We start from the raw sequence: 20,419 nt of genomic DNA on the forward strand, positions 1-20,419 counted from the left end.
CCCGAGCTGCTCGACACCTGCGCTAACAGGAGGCAGAACAGACCCATCGCCCCTTTTGCGTCCCCGCGTCCCAAGGGGACCGACCGGCCCTTCGCGGGAGCCCGCCGCACCCCCATCCACACCCCAGCCCGCACCCTCCCAGGGGGGATTTAAACCAGACCCCGGAAGCCTACCCTGCCAACGCAGTGCACGCCGGAAGCTGTAGTCCCAGCTCCCCAGTGGCCATCCTGCCTTTGAGTGGCGTGGGGCAGGGCGGGGAAACCACGAGTCCCGTGAGCCTCTGCGGGGGGGGGAGGGGGGGGCCGACGTTTGAACCGGCGGCGTTGTTGTTGACGCCATATTGCTGGTGCGGGGGTTACGGCCGGGAGCGCCATCACCGCCGCCATCGCCGCCGCCCGGGCCCTGCCATCGCCATCGCCCCGCATCGGCCGCCCCGCACCGCGCACCTGGGACCGGCACCGCGTCTCTCGGCACTGCTCGTGTCCCGCCACCGGCCGCGGGCGGAATTTGTCCTGGCCGGGTAGGGCGGAGCGGGCGAGGAGAGCAGAAATCCAGCTGGACTGAACCGGGGTTGCTGCTGCCGCTGCCGGGGCCGGTCCCTAGAGAGAGGCCGGCGGGGAGGCGGCGGAGGCGGCCCTGACGCAGCCGCCCCCTCCTTTCCCTTCCCTCCCCCCCAGCCCACTCCAGACAGCGGGGAAGACGCCTCTGGGCAGGGCCGGCTGCTGCTGTCTCCACCGCTGCCCCTCGCTCCGAGCCCCCTTGGCCGCTCCGCGCCATGGCTTGCGGCGCCACTTTGAAAAGGACTCTGGATTTCGACCCGCTGCTGAGCCCGGCGTCCCCGAAGCGAAGGCGATGTGCGCCATTGTCAGCCCCGGCCTCAGCCGCCTCCTCCTCCTTCGCCGCCGCTGCCTCCTCCCCGCAGAAATACCTGCGCATGGAGCCCTCGCCCTTCGGAGAGGTGTCGTCCCGGCTCACCACAGGTGAGGGACGCGGCACTCCTTGCGCCCGGCAGCCCCCCCGGGGCAGTTCAGCGGGGAGGGGGCCGGGAAGGCGGCCGGGAAGCGGGGAGGATTGAGAAGGGGGGGTTGGGTGGGTCTGGCGTCCCCCTCCAGCCATTTTCTGCCGGGCTGTGTGGCTGGCAGCGGCCGGGGCGATCCCTGCTCGGCTTGGTACCGAGAGACACACAATAGAAATGGCCGTTTGCAGCAGGAGAGGAGGGGGAGGAGGAGGAGGGACGGGGAGGAAGAAGGGGGGGCGGGTTGAGCCGATGCGGGCGGGTGGCCATAGGAAAGGGGTCGGTGAAGGCGGGGAGGGTGAGATGAGACTGGAGAAAGGCACCCAAGTGGCGTGGGGAATGGGGGTGCTGTTGGGGGGAAGCTCTAGGAAAGGAGGAGGCCGGCTGGTTTTGGTTTTTTTTTTTTTTTTTTTCCTCCTTGTACCACGGGAGCTTGGATGTGGCAAGGAGAGCCGCAGGGGCGAGCCGAGCTCCGGAAATGCTGGGGGCGGCAGGGGACAGGGGTGCGACCGAGGTGGGGCTGGGGTCGGGAGTCGGCGGGGCCCCATCGATCCCTTCCTCGCAGCCATTATCAGTGGGTCGAGGCGGCGGCACCTCCTCCCGCTGCTCAGACATCGGGGGAGGGCGAGGGGGGCAGGGCGGGGAGGCCGGCCTGTCATCCATCACCCGCAAAACGCCAGTGGGAAAAGGCAAAAGCGAATAAAACAAAGGGGTAATCCCACTTCCCAGCTCCTTAATACGGGCTATCGTCCCGGGTAACCCATTCTGTGTTATCCTTAGAAGTTCCCTAGGAAACCCGAGCGTTAAAAGCGGTTGTGTGCAAGGGTGAGAATTGCCTTTAGGGCAGATAAAATGGGATCGGGCGGTCTCCTGCTCTCGTCTGGGAGACGCAGGGCAAGAACGAAACCCTTTTACATTTTTAAAGGTGCGAGAGATGAGTCAGCCGGCGGCCCTAACAGCTCGAGGTCTGCTTGTGTAATGGTTGTCAATTAAAAACCAACCGAGTTCTTTTTAGCAGCGAGTAGGGAGAGAAGAAAGGAGCCAGTCTTGGTTGGGCAGGAAGGATTGATTGGCCCGTGCCATGCTTAGTCCAGTGGGCAGCTTCCAGCAATGCACTCAGGGACGGTGCAGCTCGCGGCCATGAGCGGCTGTAGCACCGAGGTATGGATGTACCCGTGTCCTTTGTGTGCAGGGGAAAAAAAAAGCCCTCTGCAGTTGTTGCAGCAGAATTCCTTCCGCTGTTGTGTTGGGTACTCCCTTTTATAACACAAGTTGGCTCTAGGTTACCAAGCTCTAAGTTTTAATGTTCCAATTGCCATCTACACGTAGGACAGTGCCATGTTTCAATATTGTTAGTTCGGAAAACGGTACCCTACAGTACATTTTTTTTAGCGCTTTTACTCCTATAATAAAAAATGGCTATGAGGAAATATAGAGGGCATACAGAGTAAAACTTGGCATCAGTGCTTGATATTTTTTTGAACCTCTAGGAAAGGATCTTGAATGAGTCAGCGGTCTGGGATGAGAGTTGTGATGGATGGCACTCCCTGGTACGGCGAGGCATTGCATCTACTTTGAAATAGATATTTAAAATCAGACCTAATTTAATTATTTTAGAGGATAAGTATTGCTTCTTTGCAGTGATTTCTTTTGATTTCTTTAGGGTTTGGAGAGCTTAGGTTATGAATATTTGATATAAATATTGTCTGGCCAGTAAATATGTATTGCTGAAAGGAGACAAATCAATAAAAATTTCAGAAGAGACAACCTAGAGCAGTTTTTGAGGTAATACCTAAGCTTTCACTCTAACCATTCTGAAGGGCTTAAAAACTGAAATGTTACTGAAATTGAGCAAATACAGGCCTCTTTGTCTCCTGAGAAAATCAGAGGTGCAGGTGGTAATCCATGTGAAAAGGTGATTGGCATACAGACAAGGGTGTATTTTATGTATAAAAAATGTGTTTAATATAATGGAGAGTGAATGACAGTAAATCAAAATGTCTCCTGCAGCACTTGAATACTCCTAAGCAAAACGTGAAGCATTTATAAGTTGTTCACGTTTACATGGGTTTTGCTTAAAAGCTCCCTCTGTGGTTTCCATTACAGAAAAAAAAATCTTTATACCGTGCTGGTATAAATGCATTTGTTAATCAGCTTTCTTAGCTTTAAATTTCAGTTGAATTTGGTGGTATTATCACATTGTATATATTTCATTTCAACCCTCACTAAGCAAAATAGAGCTCATAATTTTAAAGAGGCCTGTTGAAAGGATGTCTGTGATTCATCTAATTTTGTAAATGTACCTGTGAACTAATAGTTAGCATTTTTCCTGGTAGTCACTTGGAAAAATCAGATGGTTTATTCTAGAGCTCTGACTTAGGTTGAGGCCTAGTGTGCTGCAGAAATATATATTGCTTTCCATTAACTCTGAAATGAGTTCACATGACCATTTCTGATGCAGATGTCTGCATTAGGGTCAGATAAATCTTGCTGTATGTGTGAGAAGAATTCCAGTCCGATTTAAAAAGTGTTACCAAGTCACCATTCCGTGTTAGGTTTTGTGTTGGGAAATTTATTAACAATAGCCAGAATTTAGTTGACTAGGCTTGGGCTTTTCTCAGCCTGTTACTGTAATCCAGATTTCCAGCACTTAACAAGAGTCTGTCTGAATTTTGTGTAATGAAAATGAATGTTCATATGAAGTCAGAGTTCCGGATATAAAGGACCTGATGCTTAGACTTTAAGTTCATGCTTAAACATTTTTCTTCTATCTGATACTCTGACCTGGTAGTGTTTTAACTTCACACAGTGGAGACCATATCAGCACCAGGACTTCTTACCACGTCGTTCCTCATTTCAAAAATGAATTATCTGGAAGTAGAATGTTACAGATTGATTGAGGGGTGTGTGAGGAACTGAGAATACAGTGTGGGAGTCAGATGAGAAAACAGCTGTCTGTATAGAGTGGTCGTAGACAAATAACCAATGTCTGTTGGAGAGAGGATAGGCTTATTCAAGATGAAATTTATCTCTCACAAGAGTGTTTTAATATTTTGTGGTTATTTGAACAGCTGTTAGGTCACTTCCAGTTTCTTGGTGAATTTGGCAGCCAAACTGTAATTGTGGCTTTACAATCCGTACTTTCTGTGGAATTGTGCTTACTGGCTTGAGCCATACTCATGAGTATGTTTGCTAATTTTTGAATAATATTATTTGCATGTAGAATGATGTTTTTAAAACTGTATTCACTATAAGCAGTGCAGAACATACCTGCCTGGTGTAAAACTGGTTTAGTTTTGAAAGAATGACTGCTCTTAAATATTTTTATACTGCTTGAGTACTACAGATGAGTTTTAGTTTCATGTACGTTCTAGCTATAAATAAGACTATTTTGTGTAATCAGATTAACTGCACCTGGGTCTGGATGCTGCCTATGTGTTATGGATACACTTGTTGGGTTTCCTCTGAAGTCCAGAGGATGCTTTTCTGTTTCAAAGCTGTTAAATGAATTCAAGGGTGAAAGGAGAAAACATTGGCAGTATTATTTCTCTGTTCTCTTTTGGGTGTTTTGGAACCATTGTTTGCAGTTTTACCCTGATGAAAGATTGTTTGGGAGTGGGCAGGAAAAAAGAAAAACTACACTTAAATTTTTTAAATTCATAGGCAGGTTAGTTGTTGAAAACCTGCATGTCTGGACATTTCTGAGATTGAAGCTACAGTGGGAAATACAGTTGAAAGAAACTGGGGGGACAAGGGAGAAATAATGTTGATCTTGGGGATTTAAATCTCCTAATTCCTGGTACATAGAAACGCAGAAAACAGACTGAGATAGCAAGTTTTTTTTCCACACTTCATCCAAAACCAGAGGTTAACTTGAAAGACCTCTATGAAGTCAAAAAGGATGAAATCATTTGAAAGTCCACCGACTTGGACACATGCAATTTTTCCTCCATCTGAAACATTCATCTGCTTCAGCACTTCCCCAGCAACTAACTAATGTTGCAGAGTAAAACCCAGAGTGGGTGGAGCTGTTGGGAACAGGCCTCCTGTGAGGGACTCTTTACAAATGGAAGGTAGATAAATTTGCCTTTAGAATGTCCTTTTTCTTTCACAGAAAAGTCTGGAAAGAGATTGATGTAATTGACACAGTTTTTCAAAGTTAATGCTAGAAAATGTCTTTGACCTTTTTGAATAGGAGGAACTGTTAGTCTTCCCTGTGGGCTGTCCTCCTACGACCTTTGAGTTGCCCTCTTGAGCAGACTGAACTGCTTCTGTCTGAAACTTGGTCAGGCAATGGCCAAGCATAGGTTTGGCTTTTAAATGAACAGATCCAGTGGCTTTGGAATGTGACATATTAGTAGTGCTGCATCTCTTTCTGCTTAATTTCTGTTTTGTTAACTTATCCACGTGTGTATTTATTGCTAAATTGTCTCGGTGAAATGCCAGGTTTCTCATTGCGCTCCAGTATTGCAGAAATCATTAGGATTTTAAAAACCAAAACATTCCCACCCCTTAAAAAAGTCATGTAATGGCTGCATCTGGACTTCATAATTTAATTTATATGAGAAATTTCTGTATAGATGCCTGTGGTGACTATAAATGTTAAATAGCCTTGGTTGTAGATGTCATAAAATGTTGAAGCCTTTTTTTTTTTTTTTTTTTGTTTCAATGACAAGTCTGATAAATGCAGTGTGACAATTTTTTATGTGAAGGGAAAGATGTAATTGCTGTGTCTAATACATTTTGCATTGCTTGATTTATTTTTCATTCCTCAATCCCTTGATCAGGAGAACTGGGACTTCCTGAAATAATACATTTGCAGAATGAGCTAATGCATATGTGAGCAACCAACTTGTGGGAGAACCAGAATTTTTGTCGGCCTGGAGTAACTGGATCTCCTGAGGTGGCCTGCTCTGTGCCCCAGTCTGTGGCAAGCTGCTTCTGTCCCTTCTGTAGCTGTAGCCGGTGTCTGTGAGGTGTCAGCATGTACCTGTTATCAGTGTTTTCTCTCTGGCTTGGAGCATGTTCCTGTGAGGGGGAGCATGGTTTCCAAAAGTATACATCCTGTTACAAAGCTCTTAACATGCCTAACTGAGAAGCATGAGTGGAGTGGTTGACATCTGAGACTAAAGCAAGAGAGTAAGAAGAATATTTGGGTTGTTTTAATTTCTGTCTCTGCCAGGGTTCCCTGGTTAAGTAGAAAAAAACCCTGAGGAGTATCTTTATCCATTGCTCTGCTGCAGTGCTGCCTTTAGGTGAATCTGGCATCTTAAAATTAACATTGGATGTCAGTAGTGTGGTGGTGTGACCAAAAGTAGGAATGTGGTAACATCAGCTAGGTGTTGAATAAGGTTGAAGGCCTAATGGAAATGTTATATGTTAATTTGAACTAGGATAGTGGAGCAGTTTCGCTTTAACAGAAGCTGAAATCCCTAAAGATGTATGCCACTGACATCAGGATAGCATTTGATTGATTACTTAGAAGAAATCTCAGGCATGGTTCAAGTTTGAATGCATATGTTGAATGGTGACATTGCCAACTGAAACCTGAGCTAAAGGTTCCATTTCAGGCCTGGAAGACTGCTACTCTGATTGCAGCGCATTGAGTCACCTTCCTGTGTGTTTTGCTGAATTTTCCTTTAGTTAAATGAGAGAAGTCAGGAACTGTGATGTGAGATTGATAGTTTAAAATCAAGCCCAAAGAAGAAAGTCCTTCAGGCGAAACAACCAGCACCTTCATAATTGATAAGCATTTATTAAAATGAAGAAAATAATTGTTTGCCTTTTAAACTTTCTAAGTCAAACTGCCATTTCCTTTGTACGTAATTTCTAGGTAATTACAGGTCAGGGTGAAGTAATTAAATGGTAGAATTTTGAAAAATATTAACTTGACTTCTTATCATGAATTAAAGAATGTAGGAAGACTGCATCACTCCTTGGAAATGAATATTTGGCGTTGCAATCCATTAGTGTGACAATTATATTTCAGATGTCAAACTTGTAGTCTAATTTGCCCTGTTCATATTTCATCCTCTCTTCATTTGGAAATCTTTGTTCTCCAAATGGCATCTCAAGTTCTGAAAGATCTTAATGCAGAATTTAAAGTACCTGTGTACTCAACTTTATGCTCTCAGTACACAGCTCTGGAAAAAAAAAAAAAAGAGTATCCATGTATTTCATTATATTCAGGTATATTTGACTGAATCCCTGATGCCTTCGGTGGTCATGGTGAGACGATAGCAGTTTTCATTTGTAATTCTTGGTCTTAGCCTTGAACCTGAAGGGAAGGGGGGCATAAAACAGATTATTGTGTAACTGGTAGAGATTCATCGTCTTGTTGAATTTGAAATGCTATTTATGAAGTACTAATTCATTCTGGTGTGTTAGCAGTGTGGCTTTTTCTTGCTGCTACAGCATATTCGCAAGTCTAATTTTCACTTTGAGCACCTCTGCCTGGTGTTTCCTGTTAAATAGCTCTGTGCTTTCAGAGGCATCTCTAACCAGTAAAAACCACTGAGCACAGGGGGCAGACTGAGATTATGAAGAAACTGAGGATAGGCCACAATGATGTGTGTTTCATCATATTAAATATATTCCTTTTGTAATCTCAGATCAAATCATTGTACAAATGTACGATGTTTTTGAATGTACAATATCTGATTTGAACTTCACTGTGTGTTCAAGGTGGATGAAAGCTTTTTTTAAAATATCTAATAAGTTGTGATATACGTGATGCAAGTTCTCACTTAAATTTTATAGTCTTAGAGAAGGTGATAGTAGATTTTCTTTAATGAGTGTACTTTCAGATTCTAAATTTTTATATAAAAAATAATACGTTAATTAAAATGCATGTCATTGTTTTAAAGGACAGTTTGGGCCTCCACACTGAGGCACATAAAAAAACTGTGCTATTTGGCACCAGTTCAGTGCACATTTTAAGTCAGTTGTGCACTGCAGAGAGAACAGTCAGAACTAATTGGAAGCTGGAGAAGTTGAAAAACTGAACTTAAAAAAGCAGGAAGGTTTTCTGGAGGCAAAAGTAGGTTGGATCTACTGATTCTAAGCTTTAACTGGGTCAGTTTTAAAATTCTTTACAGTTGGATGTCTGCTGTATAGGTGGTGTTCAAAAGTTGTCTGGTTTGCACTACCTTAATATTTCATGGCTTCCTGCAAGTGCTGAGATGCTATAAAATGTTGTTAATATATTTGTGTGGCATTACAGAACAGTAAATGGGAGAAGTAACTTGGTGCATTTAAGCAGTTTTTTTTACTGTATTAGATTATTTTAATTTGGCATTCAGATTTTCATTTAAAATGAGGTATAAATATTTGCAGGCTTACATTTCACTTCACAGTGAAATAGTTTTAAGTCTAAGATTTTATGCTACTGTAGGTGAATAAGAAAGTCTACTTAGTCTTTGCTGATATAAAAATGTGCCTGCTTTATTTAAAGCATTCCTGGTCTCATCGTTCATGTGAGATATCAGTTTGGTGCTGTGTTAAACTTGCATTTCTTGACTTATTCTCCCTTTTATGAGTGGTGGAAATCGGGAAGTGTGAGATGAGTCAGTCTCCTTGCCTGCTATCAGCAAGGTACTGAATATGCCTTGCAGTCCATTCTCTGTGCTGAGCAGCTGTGCCTTAAATCTTCTAAGTTAGTCTGAATGGAGGAATCCCATTTACCCCAAACCAGGTTATGGGCATGCTTAGCAGGTGTTCAGTCAGTGCTTAACATTTCAGGCTTTTTTTTCTCCTCCTTGCACTGTAGTCAGTGTCATGTTTAAATAGTCCTTTCTCTTAAACTTTGCTTAGTTCTATACCTTCAGCTGAAGTCATAGTAATGCCAGCTGTTAAAGTGATTTTGTCAGGATGGGGATCTCCTGGATATGTCAGTGTTTCTTGAGGTTTTTGATTTTCACAGCAAGATTTGAAGGTGGCAATTTAAAAAGCGTTGCCAAATTAGAAGTAGATGAAATTGCTGTAATGTCTTTGAGACTTCTTGTCCACAATTCAGTATAATTCAGAATAATGTATCTTTGGTGCACAAATCTTGATTTTCTATCCTAGTTGTTACTGTTTTCCCAAAGTCCACACCTGATTTCTCTGCCTCCTCTTCCTGTTTCCCCCCTTGCTTTTGCTCCTTCTATCCTGGCTGGTATTTTAACATTTTCTCTAAATTATTCCTTGTTTAAATTCTAGGTTTTGTTAGGACTGAAGGAGACATAGCATATGATTATTGATTTAACTCTTGCAGTTTCATCAGTTGACCAGAATCTGTTTACTTTTTTTGTCCTTAATGATTTTGGTGGTTAATGTGCTTTGAGAATGTTTCTGCAAAAATATGAAAGGAGAAGTATAGAAAATAGTTTTATTCTAGTTTTTACACCTGAAATTTGGCTGATTTTTTTGCAGTTCACATGGAGTTCAGAAAGTATGGCCAGGACAAAGTAGTCATAGTGAAGGATGGTCATGGTCTATTATGTTCTTCAGTTAATAGAAATGCAGTGTGAATATGTGCAGTCATGTTTCTCACAGTGTAAACATGCTTTAGGACAGATGATCATGTGAGCTAATTTGGTTCCCATTCAGAATTATGCAGTATCACTGGAGCCAGAACAGCACTTGATTTTGAGAAGTATTGTTCTGCCACCATAATACCATTTGGTATAAATATTGTTAGGCCACTCTCTGAGTGATGTGTGTATGCACATGATCAGCTCTGCATGGGATTCTGTTTAATTTTAGAAGCCTGGCTGCATCTTGGTTTAAGATTTTTTATTTACTTTGGTACTGTACAGGAGTGTTTGTATCTTGTCCTACAGAAAGTATGAATCCTCCATCCCCCTGCATCACTTTCTTGTGGTTTCTTCTCTTAATTTACCTGCTGTGCTTTTTTATTACTGTTTTAGTACTCTCTTCTGCATTTGCTGCTTCTTTGAACCATATTACTGACCTCCCATTAGAGAGTTGAAAATTTTACAGCTGCAGGCTTGGGATTGAAAAGGTATGAAGTCCTTAATCAATGGACAAAATCCAAGAAGCCCCTTTGCTGACACACATTCCTGTTGACTCAAAACAGTTTTCTCTCTTTTTGTAAATTGGAAGTCTCTAGACTGACTCATGGAATTGAACCATGACTGTATTTAAACATCTGAACTGAGAATTGTGTTTGCTTCCACTTGGTGTAGCAGAGGCTTCAGTCACTGACTGAAGAAGGTGGTAGCTGAAGGTACCTGCATCACATGGTTCCTTACTAGAAATGTTCAGATATGGAACCTCAGCAGCACATGGATTACAAACATGAAATTTGATTTAAGTTTTCATGCCATTGTATTGGCAAAATGTGACAGAAATAGGAAGGGTCTGAGTGGAGTTCTTTGTAACTCTGACGTGATCCTATGAATTGATATGTACCTGACTTTTGGAAAGTTGTCCTTGCTAAAAAGTCTAGAAGTGTCATTGGGAGCCAGCTGTGCAGGTAATTTTTTCTTGAAGCATTTGAGCATTTAAAAGTAAGAGTTCTCATAAAGGATGAGAATCTGTGGAAATTTCTTTATAGGAAGAATATAAAAAATAGAAAATTTCTTTTTTTTTCTTGAATATTTTACATTGATGATATGCAGTTAGGCCACTGATGCACCTGAAAGCCATTTGGTATGTGGAATTTCAGAGAGAAGGCACACAGGATTGGTGGTTCTGTTGCAAGGATTAGTTTTTCCCTTATGATTCTACAGTGGAGATGAGATTATTAAAACCTTGCTGTACTTCATTCATTGCAATCAAAAGCTGCAGTACATATTGTCATACTCCTTTGAAAGAGACTGTTGATCCATCCACTGTATTTTATTTGGATAAATTTGAGAGCATCAAAAATGTTGTATAATTATATATATATATATATAAATATAAATTTTGTATATTTTTCCTGTCAGTTTCCAACTCTGATATTTTAAGCAGTAGGTGGTTAATGCATGTTGTCTAAATTGTGTTTTCCTCTTCACTGTGCTGCCTGTAGTACAGCCTGCAGAGAGGAATGGCATGTCATGTGGCTGTTTTATTCTTGAGTGTCTTGTTACTCTTAATTCTGTGAGTGATAAATGCTGTGTGGGAATCAAAGATTAAATTAAAGATAAAGTATATGAAGCGAAGATAATTAATACAAGTATAAGTTTTATCGTGAAATTTTTATCCATGCACATTGTATCATTCCTAAATTTTAGGATGCTGGGTTTTTTTATTAGCAGTACTCTGGTGCTAATACTTGACCTCAAATAAGAACATTTTTGCTGGTGTTCTCCTGGTGAAAATAGCCTGGGTTACCTTTCTTTTAATTAGTTTAATGTTTTATGTCTTAGGTAAGACATTGTTTTTGCAGGCCATGTTTTAAGAGTCTGCCTATCCTTTGTCATCTGCTATTTATCTACAGCATTTGATGCTTGAGTAGAAATCAAGCAAAATGGTGAAATGTAAAGATAATAATTTCAGGGGTTTTTGTTGTTTTTTCCCTCTTTTTAGAACAAATTCTGTACAACATAAAACAGGAGTACAAACGCATGCAGAAGAGAAGACATTTAGAAAATAGCTTCCAGCAGACAGATCCTTGTTGTTCTACTGATGCACAGCCACATGCATTTCTCCTCACTGGACCAGCTTTGCCAGGTACTCAGATAATTCTGTGTAATTTTCCTATGTTTTCTTAGACTCTGCTTGTGTAAACAACTTTTTCGAGTTACTTGGTGGTTTATGGCACCTTGTCACCAGTTACTGTTGTTTTTTGGCCATAAATTGTGTGTAATTCTGCTGTATTCTGTTATTGTGTCAGATTCCATTTGAGTAAATAATTCTCCCTGTTACCTGTTGTGTTATGACACATTCCCACTAGTTACTGCTGCTTTTTTTGGCAGTAGCGCTATTGGTCTGGAAGATGTTAGCTTTGCATTTTAAAAATTGGTCAGACAAAAACCTGGCATTGTTTTCAGGAGACCATCCTGCCTGCTGTCACTGGTACTGTCATAGGCTTTTGCAGAGCAGCTGTCTTGGCACCAATATACTGTACTATAATATTTATATATAATAGAAGCTTAAATTTGTATGTGGCAACTGCCATGTAAATGGTCTTCACGGTGTTTGCATGATGGTCCTGGGGTTTTGATGGTTGTGAGTGTTGTCCATTACAGATGTTTTCCTTTTTGAGCATCCAGTCCTGCTTCAGTAGTAATTGTGAGGATCAACTAGCAGAGCAAATCTTCAAATGTTTTGTAAAGTTCCTTTAATGTAAAAGGTGTGAAAAAAACTGATTATAAAAAAATAGTTTTGATCTACTTGTAATTGTAAATTGGTATGCCCAAATATTTACTCTTAGGTACTTCATCTGCAGCATCATCACCATTGAAAAAAGAACAGCCCTTGTTTACTCTCAGACAAGTTGGAATGATCTGTGAACGTTTGCTGAAAGAACGTGAAGAGAAAATCCGTGAAGAGTATGAAGAAATTTTGACCACAAAACTTGCAGGTATCTTACAGTTCAGAATAATATAAGTCAGAGTGATTTTGAAAGCTTAAAACTTCTCTTACTTTTGTTATAGAGTGTATGGTTTTTTCTGACCTATTCTGATGAAGGAATGGGGTTGCATACATGACAGAAAAAATGATGTTTACTCCCTTTGATAGGTTTTTTCCTTCTGTGCGGCTTTGGATAGAAAGTATGACTCCTATTTATTACTACTCAGTGAAGACAGTTGTTTTATTTCAGTTAGAACTTTCTCTTGCTACTGTGTCTGAATTGACAATTTCCCTTTTTTTTTTTTCCCTTCTTCTTCAGAAAGACTGCCTGTAGAGAGCTCTTTTTGAAGGACTGTTTTGTTTTGTTTTTTTCCTGCTTGGGAACTGACTTCCTTTTTCTGGAATTTGGCAAGATGACAGTACCTAAGATTTCCCTTTCTCTTCCCAGTACTTAGCATTACACTGCTGCCAGCAGTGTTTGGTATCTGCTTGAGAGTCAGTTCGACTGTTTTGCTGATGCTCCATGTTGAATTCTTTTAGAATTCAGCTGAAATTCTTGGCACCTGATGCCAGCTTATCTTTCCATCAAGATCATGCTAATGTCAGCATTGTAAATATGACCTTTCTTCAGTTTTTGAGGTCCTTTACTTATAAGCCTCTTGCTAGCAGTTGAGCACCTAAATTCTTGTGCCTTCAGAGGTAGGTGCTTTCACAGTATGATGTGGAGTCTAATTTAATATTTAGTGTGATGATAATGAAAATCTGAGCACACAGTTCTGCAGATGTGCTCTTGAATACCTACAGCTGTTGTGCTTCCCACCTGAAAACACATCAGAATTAAAGTTGGCAGGTCTCTTCAAGTGGGAATAAAACCTTTTACAGGCATGCACATGCAGAAAGTCACCAGGCTTGTGGGTTGCTTGTGATAGTATTGTCTCTGCACCTAAGATCCTGTTCATGTTCTGCACCTGCTGATCTGCTATTTCTGTATAAGAAATTGCTATAGTTCTATGTCCCTCTTAAATCTACGTCTATTTAAAACTATAACTAAAGCTGTGAATACTTCTGCTTTGAGCCTGGTGTTCCATTCCAGTGGTGTTCTTTTTAACCTGCTTCAGTCCGAATTCAGATGAATTCGGACTCTATAGAACTTTTTCTCCTAATTTATTAGGAGTAATTTCCTGGATTTTCTTAAATTCATTTCATTTAGCAGGATTCATAACCATTTGAAGACCAGATAGATTTACATGTCTTCCAGACACTTTTGGAGTACAAGCTTGAAATTCTTTACAAACAGGAAGCCCTTCTGTCAAGTTTGTTACATATGCTCTGTCTCTCAGTCCCAAAAGGAGCATTGTTGGGTTTGTTTTTGGGAAAGGGAGGAGATGAATTCTATCTGGGAGTTGTGGTTTAGTGAGACGATTTAGGTTTGCTTGTTCTTACCATAGTGCTCACCAAAAGAGCAATTAGGAAGATCATGTTACTGCATCACATGTATTAAGCCAGTAATACATTTTCAGCATTATATGAGAATTTAAAGACTGGCAAAAGAATTTAGACATTCCCTACATGGAAGGTCAGTTATGGTTGTCTGCTGACAGAATGGTTATATCCTTTTCTAAACTTCATGCAGTAAGGTGATACTCCTTGTTACAAAAGTGAAGTCAAAGGAAATGTAACTGGAAATTCCATAATAAATCTCAGTTGAATAGCTTCTTTCAAGTTACTTAACTGAGTGTTTGCATCTTGGGTATTTTCTGAATCAGAGTTGTCATGTAGGTAGTTAGCCAGATATTGCCTATTCTTTTCTTCTTCCATGTTCCTTGCAAGCAGAGTTGCTTTTCATGCAGAATAAATGTTTGATAAATGGAAAACTCAGATCATTGTAATGCCCTGATTTCTCTTCCTGCCTCTGTTACCTGAAGCTGCTGTGTTAGCGCAAACTTGGTTTTGCAAGAGCCTTAGCACTTCAAACACTAGCTTGAAAGGTTTTAAAGAATTTCTGAAGAACAGCCTTTTATAGTAGTGTAATTGTATTTGTGTCATTTAGCCACCTGACTTAAAATAGTTAGGATGTATATGATACAGTGATGTAAGTATTTGTGCAGTGTTCACTTAAATTTTCAAGTAGTTAACTGTAGGCTGCTCCTACCTTTGGATTGCTTAACTTCTGAATCTGAATGTCACAAGAACGGGGCTTTTTTAGTAATTGGATTTTAAAAAAATTGCAAAGCTGTAGTTCTAACTAAGATGATGTTACAAAGCAGCTGTGTATGCTGACTTCCACCTTAATTTGCAAGTTTGATTTTGGCCCTTAATACATACTTCTGGGAAAAAATCTAGTTAGTGTTAATTTTTGAAAGGGTTTCAGTGCACTGGATCCTTCAGTCTGCTCTTTGTGTTATTTTGTTGTTTGGCTGAGCTCACATGGCTGCTGAACAGCTGCTGGTCAGAAGTGCAGTGAAGCAGGTCCTGCCTGTGGGCAGAGGGAGCTGAGCTGGCCACCGTGACTGCAGGCCCCCTTGGTCAGGGATGAATGTCCTTCCACCTTTGGGTCCGCTCCGTGCTTGGGGCTGCTGCTGCACTGCTTGCTGATTTACTGACACCCTGTTTACTTCAAAGGTGAAGCTCATCCCTGCAAGAGGATGGGGACTTTATTGGGGCAAACCTGTGGGACTAGGAACCACTACAAATCTAACTGCATTTTTGGTTGAAGATTGCCTTCTTTGACCTTGCCCTTTTCTCAGAACACCCCACATTGCTGCACATGTATTTTTCCACAAGGGAGGAAGGGGAATGGAAAGGAGCGGCATCTGGTAGATATTACTCTCCTTGTTCAATTTCCTAATTCTGAAAGGTGATATCCTGCTGATGAGTGCAGTATTAAAAATGGAATAAAATATTGCAAATGTATTTGTATGGATGTGTGTATATAAAGAATAACCTTTCTGGGAGATAACAGTTCAAACAGTGCTTAGTTCAAAGCCAAGTATGTTTCATATAAAAATTTCATTTCAGATGACACAGTAACTGTTTTCATGCAATCCACAGTCAACTATATGTCTCCCACAGCAGCTGCTTCTGTGATTAGAATTACTCTAAAGTTAGTCACTTAGCATTTCATCCTTTTAGTTTCTTGTTTGCTTTTGATTTTCTGGCAGTCAGCAAATACAGTTTCTAACTCTCTAGCAAATCCCTTTCCTGTACTTTTGTGTTTCCATTTCATTAAATTAATTTTCTTACGTCTGGTAGTGGTAGAAGCAGACAAATTATGTTTCCAACCCTAGTACTGACCTTTATGCCGTGTTTTCTACTCTGCCCCCATTATGGATCTGTAAAATGGGCACTCTTCATTTCTTCAAAATACAGTGTGTGATACTTAGCAAGTGTGAGGTATATTGAGATCTTTGTTACATGCAGCATAATTCTCTTTGAGTTTACTGCCATCTTTCTCATTTTACAGAAGTTTGTATGGGAGAGCCTTTTAATTAAGGGGACATTAGCTTAATTGTTCTGGAGGATAAAAAAAGAAAAGGCAGCTATGAACTGTATTAAGTTATTTAAAACTACTGCTGGTTTGGGGGTGTGTTTAACTTGTATGATTTCTGTGTATAAAAATTAGCCCTGAGTATTCTTCTGCTGGATTTAAATTTAATACTCATACTTGTAATGTTTCATCCTTGCAGAACAATATGACGCATTTGTGAAGTTCACGCATGATCAGATCATGCGACGATATGGAGAACAGCCTGCCAGTTGTGAGTATCTCTTTCTTCTGGTCTCTGTAGCAGCATTGAATTACCAAGTGTTCAATAATTTAAATGGCCATTGTTTGCTGTTAAACTGCTAGGCCCCAAGGTAAAATATTCAAAACTGAGAATATGGAATATTGAGATTGAAAGGGAGGTGCGAGAGAAAATGCAGCTTGTGTTTAAAACATCTTGACCTGGTTTCCCATAGCATGCTGGAGTTTAGTTTTGATACTACCATAGAAGATTTGCACAGAGCTGATACTTGTTAGTGCTGTCATTAACTCTTCTTTTTTTTTTCTTTCCCTTTCCAGATGTTTCATGAATCACACTTTCTGCATATGTGGGCTGCCCTATACACCCTGTTTTATTGTTGCAAGCTGTCCCAGTAAAGACTTGCAGCAATGCCATATTTTTTCCCCCCTGTGAACACAGGTTATTTCAAGCTTTTGTCAGTGGCAACCACTCTTATGCAGCAACTGGTTTTGGAGTGCTCCCTGATGTCAGTACCACCTGGATGTGGACCTTTGCTACCTGTAATAATACCAGTGGCCTCATTTGCTGTATCATTACGATTTGGCTTCTTATGTTAATAAGTTTGAAAAAGTAAAGGATTAAAGCTGGTGTTCTAGAAGTTGCCCTTCACTGGTTGTGTAAATAAAAATGTAGAATGACACTTCTGACTGAAGTTAGTGTGGTTTTCATAACTGTGCACTACAACAGAGCTGTAATCACAGTTAAGTTAGAATGTAATCCCAGGACAATTTTAAGCAAATAGCCCACAGTACTGCCTGTGAAATAGTGAAGGAGGGCATTTCTGTATTCCATGACTTTTTTGGGGGTTAAGAATGGGTTTATATGATTTCTCATTTTTGTAGTTTTTATTTATTCTATCAGTCTTTAACAAATGTTTATTGCTGCAATTTTTCAGTGTATCATTGTTTTACTGCCCTTGTAGTACTGGAATTTAGTTGGAAGAATAAAACATTTACTTCTAATCTGTTTGTTTTTAATATGCAGGTGGAACTTTTGCTGTGTATGAATAAACTTAAATCTGAGTGTTTAAATGAAAATTTTATTTACTAGCAATAGTGGGTGGGTCAGTTTTAGATCAGGAGAAGGAGGTGGATTAAAATCTCAGGTCATTCTTCAGAGACAGAAATCTTTCTTACATCAGCTGTAGTGTTTCGTGTTGAGGAAGCTTGTTTGGTACAGAAGGGACAGAAAACTGGTGATGTAACTTGCTGCAGCTGACTCAAACAGCAGCTGCACTTGCCTTCCTTCAGATTTCAGTGACACATTAAAGGAAATCTGTTCATGAGACAGAGCAGGTGCATGTACTGCAAACTGGAACAGTGTAGCTATTGCAAGAGCTGAGGGTGTGTAATGCCTGTTAAGGGTTGAGAGCCTTGTTGGATGCATTCAGCTGTTGACAGACTGCTGTGTTGGTGCTGCTGTCTGGCCAGTGCTGGGTATCTGAATCACTGCAAATTTCCTACATGGCAAGTCTAGATCTGTGTGTTGTGGGGTGGGAGTATTGCTACCAAAGGCCTTCAGTTACCTGCTCTGGGGACAAGAAAGCAGTTCCAAAATAATAATTTAATTATAAACTGCTGTCTTCTCTAATTTACTGTCAGCTTCTAGTTAAAGGGAAGTCTGCTCTGTGATAGATCTGTGTCCCATCTCAGATTAACAGAGGAATTTGAGTTGAAGCTGGTAGATGAACTTGGCAGTTGGCTCATGCGTACTTACGGTATCAGAGAAACCTTGTGATGAGCTCTACTTCTCGGTGAACTCTTCCACTTAGGAGTGAGATTGAAGGTTCAGAATTGGAACATTGCCACAGTATCAAGTATTTTCTGCTCACTTCCCTGAAACCTGTCTTGCCTAAATATTTGGATTATCTCTACTCTATTTTCAGAATCCCAGAAATGAGAAATCTCTGCTAGACTCCCCTCTCAGGTCTTTTGTCACTGAAGATAAAACTGTCAAGGGCTGTAATTTCTGTTGTCTGCCTTGAAGTCCTCAGTCCCTCTCCTTCCTGCTCCTCACTTTTTGACCTCCTTTTATTAAGTTGCCCAAGCTAGGAAAATCACTGCTGCTAGGTGGAGCACCATGCAAATTCTGGCATCCTCATGCATCTCATGTATTTTTTGTGTTCTTATCTTTTTTCTTGGGATATTAAGATTTACAGATAAGAAGTGATGTCATGCTAGCACCCAGCCACTCCTGTACTGCTCCAAATTGGTGCCTAATAAGCAGTCTTGTGGCAGATGAAAAGCATGGCACTGTGGGTGCTGGTTATCACAGCTTTGGTATACTTAATTTGTGCCTGTTTTGGAAATGAGGTTGCATTCTTTGAAATGTTTCATTTTTTAACCTGCTGCTTGTTCTATCTTGGACTTTAAACTGGCTCCTTTTCCTAATCTCAGTGCCAGTATCTAGTGTGATGAATCGCACATGAAAGACTTGTTCTAACAAGAGTCATACTCTTCCAGTAGGAAAATGGCTGGCAGCTTGATGGCTTTGAAAGAACTAGGGAAATTGGGGTACTGTGAGGAGCCAGCTGGTGCTTGAAAACCAACCTGCTTTGCAGAACCTTTTCAAAGGCTCTCGAGTTACGGAGAAATGGGTACAGTTCAGTGACCACGCAGTTCTTGGCACTACACTTTGTGGTGGCCACATGTAGAATATTTCTGTTACTTGTATGTAACTGCAGTCTTACCCAAAAGCCAAGCAGGCTGAGAACAGTTAATTGGAACTTAACAGAGTGAAACCAAAGATCTTGGTTAACCTGTTTTTAAGGTAGTGATGTATTTCTTTCCAAGCAGATCTCAGTTACTGTGTACTTGAAAAGCAGCATGTACGTCCTGTGTGTTGATTTTTGTGTCTAGATGTGAGACCCTAAGATGATTCAGCAATTTTCAAGGTTGCAAAGGAAGGAGATACAAGCAATCTTTATGTGCTGATGTTTGAGATTTGCCTGTGTGCACTTGAACAGCATGACCAGTCACAGATTCTGCTTAAAAAACTCTGTTTTGTGAAAGCTCTTTGTTCCCGAGTTGGGAATTGGGAAGGATTTAAGCTTTCTGACTCCACAGTGGGGAGAAAAAATGGAGGCTGGTAAAGCATTAAAAGTTTATGCTCTTGTTAACCAGTGCTTGTGACTTTTGTATTGTAAGTCATTCTCAGTGATGAAATGACTTTTACAGGCACCTGGACTGTTCTTATAGTTTATTGCTGTTGTAGGCTTCAGGATAAAGAAAAACTACAAAGTTTGTGTTTGAAACCAGTAGTGCAGTAGTGTAAAGAAGTGTCAAAGAACAGCATCTGTAACAGTAGAGAAAAAGGGTTGGAAAATTATTTTCATGAGTGTTAACTTGCATTCAGGTCTGATTTTTGGCAGTAGTTCTGTTGAAAGATGTGGCTACCTAAGAATATGATACAGTTAGTTCAGAGGTGAGGCTTTACACTAGACTTTCAGAACTACTACAGACATTAGCACTATGGGGTGTTTTTGTCCTGTTTTCTTTAAGTGAACATTGCAGACAGTCAAGATTTTTTTGAATGTCTGCAAAACATGTAATTACTATGCAGACAGTTGTAGAAACTAATTTTTAATTTTCCAGTTGGAATTTGTTTCAGCTAAGGTATATGAGGGTGTCTCAGCTGTTACTGATGTTGGTTCCAGAGTCAGTGATGTTAAGCTCTTTCCAGGGAAGTAGGACTGATTGCAAAGTCCAGCTTCTGAAGAAAGAAAGGTGAACTAAATAATGACCAGTTTAGTTTGTGTTTTTAACTGTTCAACCTTCTTACCCTCCTTGCTGAAGAAAATGAAGCGCCAAGTACAGATTTGATCTGAGAAACCGTATGTAGCACAGCAAATGTGACTTTAACCGTACAAATCTGTTATTAGTTTAAGGGAAGAAACAGCCATTAACTATTAATTTTACTGTTTTAATGTCATGTTGCCTGCACATTTGGGGATTAAAGGCCACACACTGTTGAGGCTGGTTTCTCTTTATTTCTGAATGTTTTACCCTCTGGGGGTGTGAAAGTTACCTGGGGTGAGGTTAGCAGAGTGGGGTGGCAGGAGACAGCCACACAGCAAAGCACTTGGCTTCTTGTCCTCTTGCACATCACAGAGACATTT

At 40.9% G+C, this 20,419-nt stretch overlaps 1 protein-coding gene across 2 annotated transcripts; it reads left to right on the top strand.

Annotated features, from left to right (window-relative positions):
* The first annotated feature begins 327 nt into the window (after positions 1-327).
* On the top strand, positions 328-20,272 carry AKIRIN2 (akirin 2). 2 transcript variants are annotated; one of them, XM_036380019.2, is made up of 5 exons: positions 328-980; positions 11,531-11,674; positions 12,393-12,527; positions 16,204-16,275; positions 16,581-20,272. In XM_036380019.2, exons 1-5 carry the CDS (start codon positions 776-778, stop codon positions 16,589-16,591), a joined length of 567 nt encoding a protein of 188 aa, XP_036235912.1. In that variant the 5' UTR covers positions 328-775; the 3' UTR covers positions 16,592-20,272. The 2 variants fall into 2 exon arrangements, with proteins under 2 accessions (XP_036235912.1, XP_036235911.1); XM_036380018.2 differs by having other exon boundaries at positions 331-980; positions 12,378-12,527.
* The last annotated feature ends 147 nt before the right edge of the window (positions 20,273-20,419 follow it).

This window comes from Molothrus ater, chromosome 3 (genome assembly GCF_012460135.2).
Source record: "Molothrus ater isolate BHLD 08-10-18 breed brown headed cowbird chromosome 3, BPBGC_Mater_1.1, whole genome shotgun sequence".
NCBI lineage: Eukaryota > Metazoa > Chordata > Aves > Passeriformes > Icteridae > Molothrus > Molothrus ater.

What these genes read in the sequence shown, in the direction of transcription:
- AKIRIN2 (XM_036380018.2), top strand. Translation starts at nt 776, where the DNA reads ATGGCTTGCGGCGCCACTTTGAAAAGGACTCTGGATTTCGACCCGCTG. An exon ending in CACTGGACCAGCTTTGCCAG is followed by an intron (nt 11,675 to 12,377) that starts GTACTCAGATAA and finishes ATTTACTCTTAG; the next exon opens with GTACTTCATCTGCAGCATCA. An exon ending in TTTGACCACAAAACTTGCAG is followed by an intron (nt 12,528 to 16,203) that starts GTATCTTACAGT and finishes TCATCCTTGCAG; the next exon opens with AACAATATGACGCATTTGTG.